Source organism: Rissa tridactyla, chromosome 16 (assembly GCF_028500815.1).
Source record: "Rissa tridactyla isolate bRisTri1 chromosome 16, bRisTri1.patW.cur.20221130, whole genome shotgun sequence".
NCBI lineage: Eukaryota > Metazoa > Chordata > Aves > Charadriiformes > Laridae > Rissa > Rissa tridactyla.
The window spans coordinates 7,915,124-7,927,771 of NC_071481.1; the positions used below are offsets into that span (position 1 = coordinate 7,915,124).

At 50.5% G+C, this 12,648-nt stretch overlaps 1 protein-coding gene across 2 annotated transcripts in view; it reads left to right on the top strand.

Moving 5' to 3' along the window:
• FBXO42 (F-box protein 42) overlaps positions 1-12,648 on the top strand; it is a 51,742-nt gene that overhangs the window by 21,062 nt on the left and 18,032 nt on the right. For both annotated transcript variants that reach the window (XM_054222370.1, XM_054222369.1), the window contains one exon: positions 4,965-5,099. In XM_054222370.1, coding sequence (XP_054078345.1) covers positions 4,965-5,099 — 135 coding nt within the window. The remainder of the gene's footprint in view (positions 1-4,964; positions 5,100-12,648) is intronic.

Below are 12,648 nucleotides of genomic sequence, written 5' to 3' on the forward strand. Positions count from 1 at the left end.
GCAGGGCCGTGACTCATGCGGTTAAATAACTGGCCGCAATCAGAAAGCCATGTCAGAAGGCGCAGGAATGCAGAAACGGAAAAGCAGCGGAGGAATGCCGACCGTTGTGCCAGAAATATTGATCCTTTGATGGAAGAGTGACTAATTTTAAATACGGATTTTTTTTTTAATTTTTTTTTTTCCGTGCAGTCTGGGGAGCATGGCACCACCATGATGACTAATTAAAGCAATTTTGTGGGTTTACCCTGAGAGGCGAGGGAGAGGTAAAAGCTGGAATGTTGTTTGTTTTACAAGACGGGCTGCTTTTCCACCAGAGCTACGGCTCTTCATATCGCCCAGCTTTGCTCAATATAGCGCTGCCTGGTGCCTGCACTGAGTCCCGGGACTGCAGAGAACGGGGAAAATAGAGTTTTTAGAGAATAAAGAGATAGACGTGGGACTTTCTTTCCCCCCAAAGACGTGGAGGCAGTTGCAGAGCTGAGCTTTCCGAGGGCTGGTGCATTTTTTTTATCGTGCCGCAACTTGCGGCGTAGTTGGTGTAAACATCTGTAGCAGCCAGCGGGACCGGGCGCTTTCATCTGCAACCTTGCCTCCTCGGCGCCGCCGTCCCGCCGGCTCTCCAGCCCAGGGCGGTCAGGCCCGGAGAGGTTTCCTCCAAAAAAATACCCCAGCCCCGCGCTGGGGGAAGCGGTGGCAGCAGCTCAAGGTACGATGTTTGCAGCATCGGCTTGCCGGGGCGCTCCTGAGAACGCCGACGCCAAGGGCTGTCAGCCTTTAACCATAAAACTGCGGGGTTTGTTGGTTTTTTTTTGAGCTGAGGGTTGCGTAGCAATGGGATTTCAATAGCCAAGCTGGATTTTTTCCCCCCCCCCTCTTTCCAATGGGGAATATAACCTTTGAACTTGGATGGGTTACCTTATTTGATGTACTCAAAAGTTTAAGAAGTCAATGCCCTTTAATTATTGCAAAGGGCATTCAGCGTTCCCTTCCCAGTTGATCTTTTATTTCTGTTTTCTCGCGCTTCGGGTGAAAAGTCTGATGCTTTGCTGTGCCGCACAGAGGGGGAAACAGGAAGGCGCTCAAAGCAAACTGGCTCCGCGGTCACTTTGGGTATCGGGGTATTATTCTCTCCATTTCCAGTTACAAAGATACGCCGTCTCTGCAACACTGAAGCTCGGGGGGACACTGAATTTACTGGGAGTTAAAAAAAAAACAAAAAAAACCACCAAACAAAACAGAAAAAAACTAAAAATCCATCTGGTGCTTCCCACCCAAAAAAGAGCTAAAGGTCCCGGGGACTCACACCCTCCTCCCCTGATTTATTCTACACCTTTGCAAGTGAAGGCTGGAGTTTTCCCTTGTGCTTTTTCTCTTTCCCCCAAACTGATCTGTCTCCCTCGGCTTCAGAAGCTTTGAACGGCTTGCGAAGAAGAAGTAGGAAAGAACAGTTTAAATTCTTTTGGTCTGGGATTAAAATACATGCCGCCGTGGTGCCTGTCTGGCTGGCCTGGTTTTTAAATCCAAATAGAGGAGAAGAATGCTGCCACCTCCCCTCAAAAATAATAAACGAGCTGTGCTGTTGTGTGAAGGCCCGTGCTTGCCAAGGGCTTGGCGTGGGGAGGAGGTAAGAGGCTCTTGACCTGTCATGGTTGAGGTAGCGATTAGATTTCTAAGGAAATCAAACCTTTCGAGAAAGGTGAAGTAGAAAAACCGCGGCATTGCTTTGCGCCAGGCTTTAGTTGCACGTGTTTAGGGGGGGAAGCGCTGGCTGATGCCTTCCTGGGTGGAGGTGACGTCGCCGCCTACAAAGGATTTTGCTGTGTAAAAATTATATAGGGTCAAAGCTTTAAGGAGTAGGTAAATCTATAAAAATGCTCTTAATCGTTATTTCTTCCTGGATGCCATGCCAGGTAAAGCCGCTACACCACTATTTCTGTATCGTCCACCCCAGGCAGAGCTCCGACGCGATGTGCCGTGGCGTGTAGGTGTGTATTATAGTCGTTTGGCGAGACGTGGGTTGAGATGAAGACAAGTTCAGTTGCACGTAAGGACGGCGTGTGGACGTGGATGGGGAGAGCTGGGTGGTCTTCCCCTACGAGCACCGTTGCCCTCGTGCATCCCCGTGTCTCCAGCCCCCCATTCCCGCTGTGTGGTCAGCAAAGCGCCCCGGGCTTGTCCCTAAAAGCCAAGGGCACGAGGGCTGCTGGCTTTTCAATAGGGGATCTGCATGACAAGCCCCAGGTCAGACAATGGGACCCTCGGCAAAGGCCACCGGGCGTCACCACGTCCCCCCGCTGAGCCATGGTATTGTCTGCGGGTGCTTGAATGCGCCGCTTTACAGGCGTTGCGATTCATTCGGAGCAGCGAGATGAATATCGCTGGCGTGTGTATGGGTGGGCTGCATTAAAGAGCTCTTTCACGCTGGAAATCCGTACCTCCAGCCTGCAAAACCAGGGCTGCGGGCTTGGATCGTTGGAAACCAGGGACGTGCTTGTACTGGTCCAGAGCGAAGCTGGAAGCGGGGACGACTTCGCGTGGGGATTTGCTCTGAATTGTTTTCTTTTGCTACCAGAAGTAGGTTATCAGCCCTTCACTCCAGACGCTCCTTTTTCAAGTCTTCTTTTTTTTTTTTTTTTTTTTTTTTTAATCGCCTTTATGTCAGTAGGAGCTCTGGAGCAGTCCTGCGTCCCGTCAGGTCAGCTCGTGTCAGTCTATTTTTATTTTTTAACTGGTGAACAGCAGCGTACAACGTGTGATGGAGAGAGGGAGGGAAGGAAGGGTGCAGCTCGCACCCCTGCCGTGCGTCTACCTCTGCTTTTGCTTCAGCACGGAATAAATAATGCCGCTGTTTTTTGTCAAAGTGCGCAGTACTTGCGTGCTAATCCTTCATCTTGTCGCTGGTTATTTACGACGGCACGTGGTCCTCAACCTGGAGACGCTCCGTGGAGGGGCTCCTGCAGGATCACAAGTGCTTCTCACTCCGTCTCGGCCCCAGGGCCAGATGCTGCCCTGCGCCACGCTCTGGCCCGCCTGAACTTTGACTTTTCCTCTTGCTTTTCGTGTTAAGCAATATATATCGCTTGTCATGGCGGGGGCGATGACTCCTGCTCCCTCCGAGCCCTGGCTGGTACCTTTTGGTGTTCCCAGAGCATAAAACACTGCGGCTTTCTACTATGAACTGGCTCATGTCTGCGTGGGTATGATTTAGTGTGGGTTTTCCCCCTGGCTAGACTTGATAATATAAGCTCAAGGAATCGCCAGGGAGGCCTTGCTCGTGTTGAAAGGCGTGATATTAGGTTTTTATTCCTTTTTTTTTTGAGGGTGCTTGTGCATGAAGTTGGGCTTTACAGGGGAGATGCCTCGGTTCTGGGTGGGATTCGGGCGGCGAGTTCTTTTTGAGGCAGCGCCAGGACGATGTCTGGTCCCTTTTTGTAAGGAAATGGGGTACTTCTGTCTGTGTCTAAATAGAGCCAGGTCGGAGCCTGCTGCTCTCCTGGCTGCTGCTAAGGGGCTGCACACAGGATTTCGTGTTTTGGGATCATCCATATGTGCGATGCTGAGTTCCTGGTGTCTGGAGACCATTAAACATGTCCTGGGAGATGCAATAACTAACAGAACAACACCCCGCCAGACAGATCAAGGCTTCAAAACCAAGCTTGTCCTTTTTGCCAGCTATGCCATACGCCTTTTTTTGCTAAAGCTCTAGGGGAGGGGAAGAAAGGGAAGAATTTTACCAAAAAAAAACAAGAATTGAGATTTTTTTTTTTTCAGCCCGTGTCAGGTCAAGGGAGGATGGAATTTCAAACACGTTGCCGCCGCGGGCAGGTCAGTGGAGCAGACGGCAGGCACCCGGCCGATGGGTGCGGATGCAGATGAACCTGCTGCCCCATCGCCCAGCCCAGGAGCTGGAGTCACCTTCGCTCCTCAGTTCCCTGCTTGCAAACGTAGGATCTGGTGGGAGTTTGTCTGTCAAAGCTGCCGCCGAAGGATGAGCTTGCTCTTCCAGCATCGCCATCCGGCGCTCATCCCCACTCCTCCCGAGTTAGGCAAGATGTGGAGGAGATGCCTTGCCTCGCAGGGATCTCGAGAAGGTGAAAGGCAAGCGGTTGTTTACGAAGTCAACGGGTCTAGTTGCGTTTGAGGAGGCAAATGCAGAAATTGGGAAACCCTCTTTGTAATTGCAGGGGTTTAGCTTTCTGAAAGCGTTTGAATCTTGCTCGTCCTCCACGTCAGAGAAGCCGAGCAAGTCCTGGCTGCTCTAGCTTAGGTTTAATTTACTTCTTGTCGGAGGTGCCCAGGTACCACAGCACATCATCCACCAAATGTTTGCGTATTTGATTATTTTTTTTTTTGCTGCGGAGTTTGGTTTGGGGACAAAAGCTCTGTATTTCCCCGGCTACCTTTGAGGGGTTGTCAAGCGTCGTGTTGCCTCCCCGTTCCCCTTCTCGCCACCTGATCCTTTCCCCTAAGATGCCAAGGGGCTGCTCGCCTGAGATCCCCGTGTTTCAGTGGTGCTTTTTTGTGGTGAGACAGGATGAAATACTGTCAGCTTTGGAAAAAGAGAATAAGCGACCAGGTCTAGGTAAGACGGGCCAGTTTCTCAGTCTAATTTGGCAACCCTATAAACCATCCCAACTGGCTTAGAGAAGGTAAGTGTGCTGAGCACGTTAATCGTAGCTAATCTAATTAACTACGAGCTTCTGCAGCTTTCTTTGCGCTTTCAGGGGCAGCTCCGCTTAAGGGAATAATCGTCTCGGAAGGTTCTTGCTGGAGAAATCGTCTTGGAAGGTTCTTGCTGGAGATTTACGGTGGTCAGGGACACCCCTAAGCTGGCCCATGGTTTTATGGAAGTTGGGGCAGCCTGTCTGCTTCCTCCCAGGAAAGGGAAAGAAAATGGTCTTTTTTTCACCCAAAAGCCTGAAGGTCAGAGACTCGGCTAATCTCTGTGTTTGCCTTTTTCCTAGGTGCGTGTTACTATGACGCCAACCAGTCGATGTACGTGTTTGGCGGCTGCACGCAGAGCAGTTGTAACGCCGCTTTCAACGACCTCTGGAGACTTGACCTGAACAGCAAGGAGTGGATCCGGCCCCTGGCATCAGGTGAGAGGTGGCAGATGTGCAATTCCACCCCTCCCCACATACACTTCATCAAAACTCACCTTGTCCTCGGGGCTGGCTGCTCTGATTCGGTATTTCCCCACGTGTTTTATCATTATCTGACCAGTTTTCAGGTTAGATCCTTTTTTTTTTTGGCCGCAGAAGATGCGTGTTCTCATGCTGAGTTGTTTTTCTTTGCCTGGAGCAGCTTCCCGGTGCTGGTTCGTGCCACGCGGGATGAGTGACACTCACCCGCGCTCACAAGAGGCTGCGTTGATAAAAGCTCTTGTCCCAGAGCTGAGATTTTTATTTTATTTTTGAATAACTTTAGTAGCTGCCACTTCAGGTATTTTGAGGAGTGGAGGAGACATGCCCATGCGGGCTACCCACGGCAAGCCGGAGAGCGTGGGAAAACAGGTACATTCCTGCAGTCCACACGCTCGGAGCAGGGCAGGAAGACACCACAGATGATTGCCCACGCTGCTTTTTGTACTCAAAATGTCACATACGGCACGCTCGTTTTCCTTATATTTCTGAATTTGACTGGAATAACTTGGAGAAAGGCAGAAGAATTGGGGGAAGCTCTTGTGGCGGGGGGAAAGTCAGTATTAAACTCACCATTTCAGCAAAAGCTTAAAATTTAACGAAGAGTAGGAAGAAGAAAAGGAGCTCAGCATCCACCGAGGGCTCCTTGCTGACTTGTTTGCTCGGGTGCAGGCTGCCCCTGACCCTGCTTCATGTGCTCGAAGTATTGTGGATTACTCGGTTATTGTTTAAAGTCGTGTTTTCTTGTCTGATACTTTTCTTTCTTATACGAAGTCCTCCAAAATCCACATGGTTCTGCGTACTGGTGTGATCTGGGAATCGGTCGGATGTCATTTTTTTGAAGCGTTAACTTCAAAAATGACCGTGGTGGTGAAGAGCTCTGATCAACTGTTTCTTTCAAAGTAGAGGCATTCGTAGATTCAGGCCGAAAGAAAACGGCGCTACAAATCCAAGCAGCACAACAAGTTGAAAAGGAGGCCTATAGTCAAAAGCCGGCAAGCCCAATCTGCTAGAGATTTCGGAAAGTTTTGTAACAAAGATGTCAGACTAGGGAGCCGGATACCACGCTTTAATAATCCTACAAAATTCAAACTTTCAGCCTATATAGAAGGCCTGAAGAGAAAGGAAGTGAAATACGTTCAGCAGCTGATTTGTGATCTGCCGCTAAGTTGGAAGCAAAATTTTTATACAAATTAGAATAATGGTAATATGCAGAATTCATTGTTAACAGATAAAAATAACGTTACACTTGGTGCTTGATGACCGCTGGCTGGCTATCGGTCTGTGCAACTCTTAATATTTTGATTTTTGCATCTGCGCACCCAACCGTGTGACGCCTACAGGTGAGAATTGAGCAGTCGTGGCCTTAAAATAGAGGAAGGAAACAAACGACAGTCTACACGTACGCGGAAAGCGGCTCTCGCTCTTCCTCCTTCCCCGCCGTAGCGCTCTCCCTCTGCTCAGGGGTGGAGAAAGAGGCCACGGGTAGCATAAACAGGATGCCGGGCGATGCGGACCTCTGCTCTGACCCAGGACGTCTATTCTTGCAGCCCAGCGAGTTCTTCCGTCGGCTTGAACGCGGGGCACGACTCGGCACTCGCGTTAACGGCTCCAGCCGCCGGCACCCAGCTCCCCATCTCAGTCACCCCCTTGGTATTTCGCAAAGTCAAAATTCCCACTGCCTTACTAACAAATAACGCTTTTAAAAGAACGAGTCCTGTGGGAATATGTGTCAGAGTTAAGTCCCATGGGAAGATCCCCCGAGGAAATATTTCGGCATGCTGTCATGAGCGCGTGTAGCGAGATGGGATCGCAACTGAAACTTCAGGCAGTCTCACCGAACAGAGCGCGCTCTTGTTCCTCGCTCTGCAGAGGAGATGAGTCACCCCGCGCTTGTGCCGGTGGTGGTTTCTTACACGTAACTGCTTTCTTTTTTTTTATTTTTATTATTTTGATGCCCTTAACCAGAGGGTTGGCACCCGCTGCCTGGGAAAGAATAGTGACTGGAGGGGGCAAAAGCAGAGGGCGCTTTGAACCTCGGCAGTCAGGCATAAATAAGGCAGGAGAGAGATTTTTATTAATTTTTTTTTTTTTTTAAAGAAGAGCTGACGTTGATTGATTAACGCTCGGCGTGTCTGCAGGCTAATTGCTCGTGGAGGTGAGGAGGAGTTCCCACCCCTGGCTCTAGAGGGTAGGTCTCGCTCCAGAATAAGACGGCAGTTTTTCCGCAAGGCCGGTTCTTGCTCGGAAAGGTTTGATCACGCTCTACTTGTGCCCTCGTTAAGCATGGGCATCTTAGCTAATGAGACCTGAGTGGAGCTACCTGAAGGGAACGGGAGCGTGGTGCCAGGGCTGTGCTAAATGCCTTGGACACGGCTCAGGTTCATCCCTTCCCCCTCTCTGAAGGGCTTTTCCAGGAGAAAACACCCTTTTTTTCATTGTTGTTGTTGTTTTGCTCGTACCTGTTTTCGTTTGGGTTTTCTTACTTGCAGGCATTGGATGACATCAGAGCTGGGTAATTCATCGAGGAGTAAATATTTAGCCTTCAAAGAAATAATTGGCCCACGTTTCGTCTTTCTTTAGTCTCAGGGAGACGGAGGAGGGAGATAATTGCTTCCAAAACCCCTGATTTTTCAGGTTTCAAAGTATTTTTTTTTTTTTTTTTTGCTTAGATCTAAAACAATGGCATTGGCTTTCTACTTATTAGGCTGGTGCCGAACGAGAGAGTTAATGCCTGGCTTTTATGTAGCGCTTTTTACTGGTGGGGCTTAACGCTTTACAAAGGAGGGTGGAAGGCAGCAGCAGGATCTCCGTTTTAGGAACATGAACAGGAATGCCTCTCAACTCTTCTCCCTCCAGCTCTTCTGGCCACTTGGGAGCTACTTTCCACCCCCTTCGCTCCCACACACACGAGTCGTGCTGGAGCAGGAGGGGAGTGATAATTAATGGCCTGTATTGTGTGGGAAGCCTGCAGTGTTATGCCAGGGTAGGTGGTCCCTGGGAGGCAGGTGCCTTTCTCCATGTGATGAGGATGCTTTCTTTGCCTTTATTTGCGTAATTAATCTGGGCACTTCTTTGACTCGTAGCCTGTCTGCACAGAGGAGAGCCCGATGGAGGACTGGAGGTGGTTTACGCTGGAGTCTGTTTATCCAGCTAGAGGCGAGGGTTCGTCTCTTCTCTGTAACTCAAGCTGCAGCACGCCACTCTTGCAGCCAGGGCACGGGCAGGATGACTTTGGTGGCAACAGTCCTCCGGTGCTCCCCAAAAACGAGCTCTCGTGCAGCCGAAACAGACAGGAAAGAAACCAAACCCCATTTGAAACGGGGACTCCCAGGATTTAATGCAATGGGTAACGCAGGAGCTGCAGGGGTTCCCCTGGTGAGGGCTTTGGCAGGGGGTTGCTGACACCCGGAGTTGGCTACCCCAGGATTCAGCACTGGATCTGCCGCGCCGGTGGCAGGGAAGGTCTGTCCCGTTTCCATGAAATGCTCTTGATGAGATCCCTTCCATCAATGTGCAATGAAAACTGCTGACAGGTCCTGGGAGGGGCTGCCTCGGCCGCCAGCACTGACCTAGGCCCTTTACCGTCCTCTGTGGCTCCTCTTCGTGTCATCCTCAGGCTGCAGCGGATAATTTCTAGGCAGAATTGAGAGCGTATCCCCAGGCAGTTATCCTTCTGGCCTGCTGTGCTATTTCAGACCATGTGTGTCTGCAGACTTTCTCCCTTCCTGTATTTGTGAGTTTATATTCCTCAGGAGCCCTGCACATGGCCTCCGTCTGCCAGAACCGGACACTAAACTTGGGAAATACTTTTTTTTAAATCGGAGAGAAAAATGATCGTACTTTTGCCCGTGCTCCCAGGGGCTTATGGGACAGTGGTGGAAAGGCTTTCTTTTTAAAATCGAGCCTTTTATTGTGTTTATAAAGTAAGGAATGACAACCTAAAGACCAGGTCTTCGCAGGGAGAGGAATGCCAGCTGAAGTCCTACGGGGTCTGTGCATCGTCCCTGTTGTTTCTGCTTTATTGTCCTCGGCCAAGTGTGATTCCCCCCCCGCCATCTTCCCAACGGCTACCTGGGAATACAAGAGAGCTGGAAAGACCCCAGTCCCCCCCGCCTTGATGCATTGTGTTCTCCCACTGCCAGGCCGTGATATCCTGCTCTGATATCAGGGAATTCAGGAGACTCACGGCTCCGCTTTTCCTGTTCGCTGCGACAAGGCTCGCCGTGCGGCCAGCCCCGCGTCCACCCTTCCGTCGGGGGCAGGGGGGGGATAAAACTCCCCAGAACATGTTTCCTGGTGGGTTTGTCTCCCTGCAGTCATGCTGCGTTCGTTTTTGCTGAGGAGACGGGAAGGATTCTCATCTATTTTCTCGAGATTTTCAGAGTAAGAACAGGCTTGGAGGCAAAACTTGTTCGTTAGGTGCTCTGATTTTCTTTGTCCGTGTTCGCAGCATCAATCATCACAGCAGCCACATCGGAGCAGCTGATCCTGCCTGTGTCTTACTGCTTCAGCCTGAAAATGAGTAGAGACCGTCAGCCCGAAGTTTGCTCTTAAAACCTTCTGGGTAGCTTTAACGCAACGCAGTAAATGTGCAAAAAAAACCAACAAAACCTCTCCCACGTCAGTTCTTCTTGGCCCCGTTCTTCCCCCAGGTCCCCTCCGTGCTTTGAGTGGGAGCTGCTGGAATTTGAGGATCAGGTTTTTTCCCCTTGAGAGCCGAGGGGAAGGTGCCTTTGATGGTGTTGTGTCAACAAAACGAACAGCCCAAAGGAGGTAGGAGAGACTGTGCTGTCACCTGCCCGAGGGGGTTGTATCAGATGTGGTCCCCGTGCGGTGGGAGGCTCTCAAGGCTGAGCGCGCCAGAAACCTGCCCGTTAGTCGTCAAGAGCAAGCGGAGCAGTTTGCCTTTGACGAAGCTGCACGAAAACCTTGCCCTGGGCAAAAAAAAAATAATAAAAATAAAATAAGAGCCCTGTTTTCATCATCTTGTAGAAAATGGTGGCGAGTTTTGAAAGCAGTTGGTGAAGGTTCGTAATGCCGGTCCCCATCCGGGGTGAGCTTCCTTGCTCAGCGCCTCCTGGGTGACGCGAGCTTTGTGGGGCCGAAAGGAGACGTGAGCAAGGAGGTTTGCAGGGAGGGGACGCGGTGGTGCGGCCGAGAGCCTGCAGACACCCAGCTCTCTGCGCCCGCAAATCCGTGTGACGCCTTCGCGCGTGGTGTAAATAACTTGCAGGACCTCACGGCTGCCGGGCGGTCCGAGCGATCGGTGGAGTTTCTGAAGAGTAAATAGTCGTTATAGTGAAAACCATCTCGCGTTTGGATTTAAAACCCGCTGTGCCCGAAGGTGTCCTGAGATTGTGCGGATTGTTCAGTCCTTCGTTGTGTTTTGCATCTTCTTTTTTCCGCATAGCGGTAACCAGGTGAGACTCGTTACTGAAATACTCTGCCCTGGCCCCATATTGCAATTCTCCTGCTTCCATTGCAGAGTGACTTGCCTCGCGGTAACGTAGTGAGCGATCTAAGACACATCCTTCCTTTGGGGGTTCAAAAAACCCCGCAAAATCCTCACCCGACCGTGCCAGTAGCCTCTCTAGAGCAGCATTTCTCAGTCTGTGGACTGCTGCCGGTCCCCGAGCCACCAGAACGGAGCTTGCGAGACGTTTCTTAGCAAAACGAAACACCTTCCCCCGTACACAGGGAAGGCAACCAAGGGAAGCAGGTTTTGAAAATAAGCTTTCAAAATTTAGCCCAACTCGTTTCCCCTTACAGCCCCGGCGGGGAGGCTGCAAAATGGTCTTCGTGTACCCCCGCGTTTCTGAATTCAGTGCGGTGTTGAACGGCGGCTGAACTGTTTAATTGAAGGCGTGCCTAATTTTTTTAATAAAATCTGGGGATCACCTTGAGCACGCTGACACCCTGTCGTAGCTGCTGGCCTCCTGGGAATCAAAAGGAGTGAAAAGCTGATGCCTGGCACAGGATAAGGTCTCTAATTTTGACCTCGGCTACTGTCTGCGGGTGTCTGATACTTCAAAGTCGGATCAGGTTAACGAAACGGATGGAAATCCGTCGCTGTATGTACGGTGTCTTTCTGCTGTCGTAATATTGAGTGCAGCCTGGAAGAGTGGAAAGCTTTTTCTCCGGCCCTTTTCCTGATCTGGTTTGTTTCTTCCTCGTTGCCCTTTGAGTTCAGTAGCAGTAGGGCGTATTCCTGCCCTCGCAGAGCTAAAACTTTCCGCGTTATCATCGAAAAAATCCCTGACTTTCCCACCATGATCAAAATGCTCTTGGAGCCCTCAAGCCCGGAGTGACTTGACCCCGTCGGAAACTCAGCCTTCATTCTGGTGAGTCTGCTGCCTGACCGGAGTTTGCTTATCACCCCGCTCATTTCTGCCCTTCTGAAACAAAACCACAACTTTCCGGGCTTCCTTCTATGCCGTCCTTTGGGATGGACGCCGTTGCGGCACGGGCTGCTTGCGATTGCTTTCTCTGATTTAAGTATATGGAGGTTTTTTCCCCTCTTTGGGCCCACAGGTTTCCAAGGGGATGAGTAACGGCTCCTGCAAAGTGCCTCTGACAGCCGTATCCTCCAGCCCGGTGTTGTCCTGTCGGGCTGGGAACGACAAGGAGCGCTGAAGGGTAAAGCCTTTCTGAAATTTAAGCTACGATGCAGAAATAAAAAGGCAAAATGCATCTTTTGAAGAAGAATCCTGGTAACCAGAGAAATCTAGCTGGGGGTACGCATAGAAATGCCGCGTGCAGGCACGCCGGGCAGTAGCCTGCCGCTCCCGGGTGAAAACCGCGTCTGTACAAACCTTAGAACATTTATTTCTATTGCAAAACACGACTTTGCGGGGAGGGCGCAGGCAGCTGGGCTTGCTGCCTTTAGAAACGGCAAGCTACGCCCTGCTCTCCAAAGGAAGCAATATCCTTGAATATAGACTTTAAACTTCTTTATTGCCTTTCCAGAGAGCAAGCCCGGAGCTTGTTTAGCAGGCTCTGAGCTGCGGCTCCGTGGAGCTCAGGTGTTTCTCGGTGCCTTTCGGTCCCTCGGTTCGTCTGCGCGAGACAGACAGGAGGCTAATTTGTTCCTTTTCTTCGCTTGGGTGGTTTCGAAAAAAGTCTCTAATGAAATTTGTGTTATTAAATACGAAATATTTAAGGGGCGAGAGATGAAAAACTGACAGGTGAAGGTTGCTTTTTTGTTTGTTTTTTTTTTTTTTTTTTCCAAAAGCAATGATGCCTCATTGGGAAAGCACTGCTTGTGCGTGGAGCGCTGTTTTCCAGGAGATTAATCCGTCGCTGTTTGGGTTCTATAGGATTGCTCTGCGACGGTAATTAGTTGCCTAATCTGGGTTTAGGTTTACAACACACATCTACCCTCCCTTTGATTTGCCAGGCCCTGTCCTCTTCGGTTCACGTGGCCTCTTCGGTTCATGTGGCCTCTCCGGCTGTTTGCATTTAACCTCTGGAAGCTTTTCTTGTTGTCTGGCTCCGTCGTCTCCTG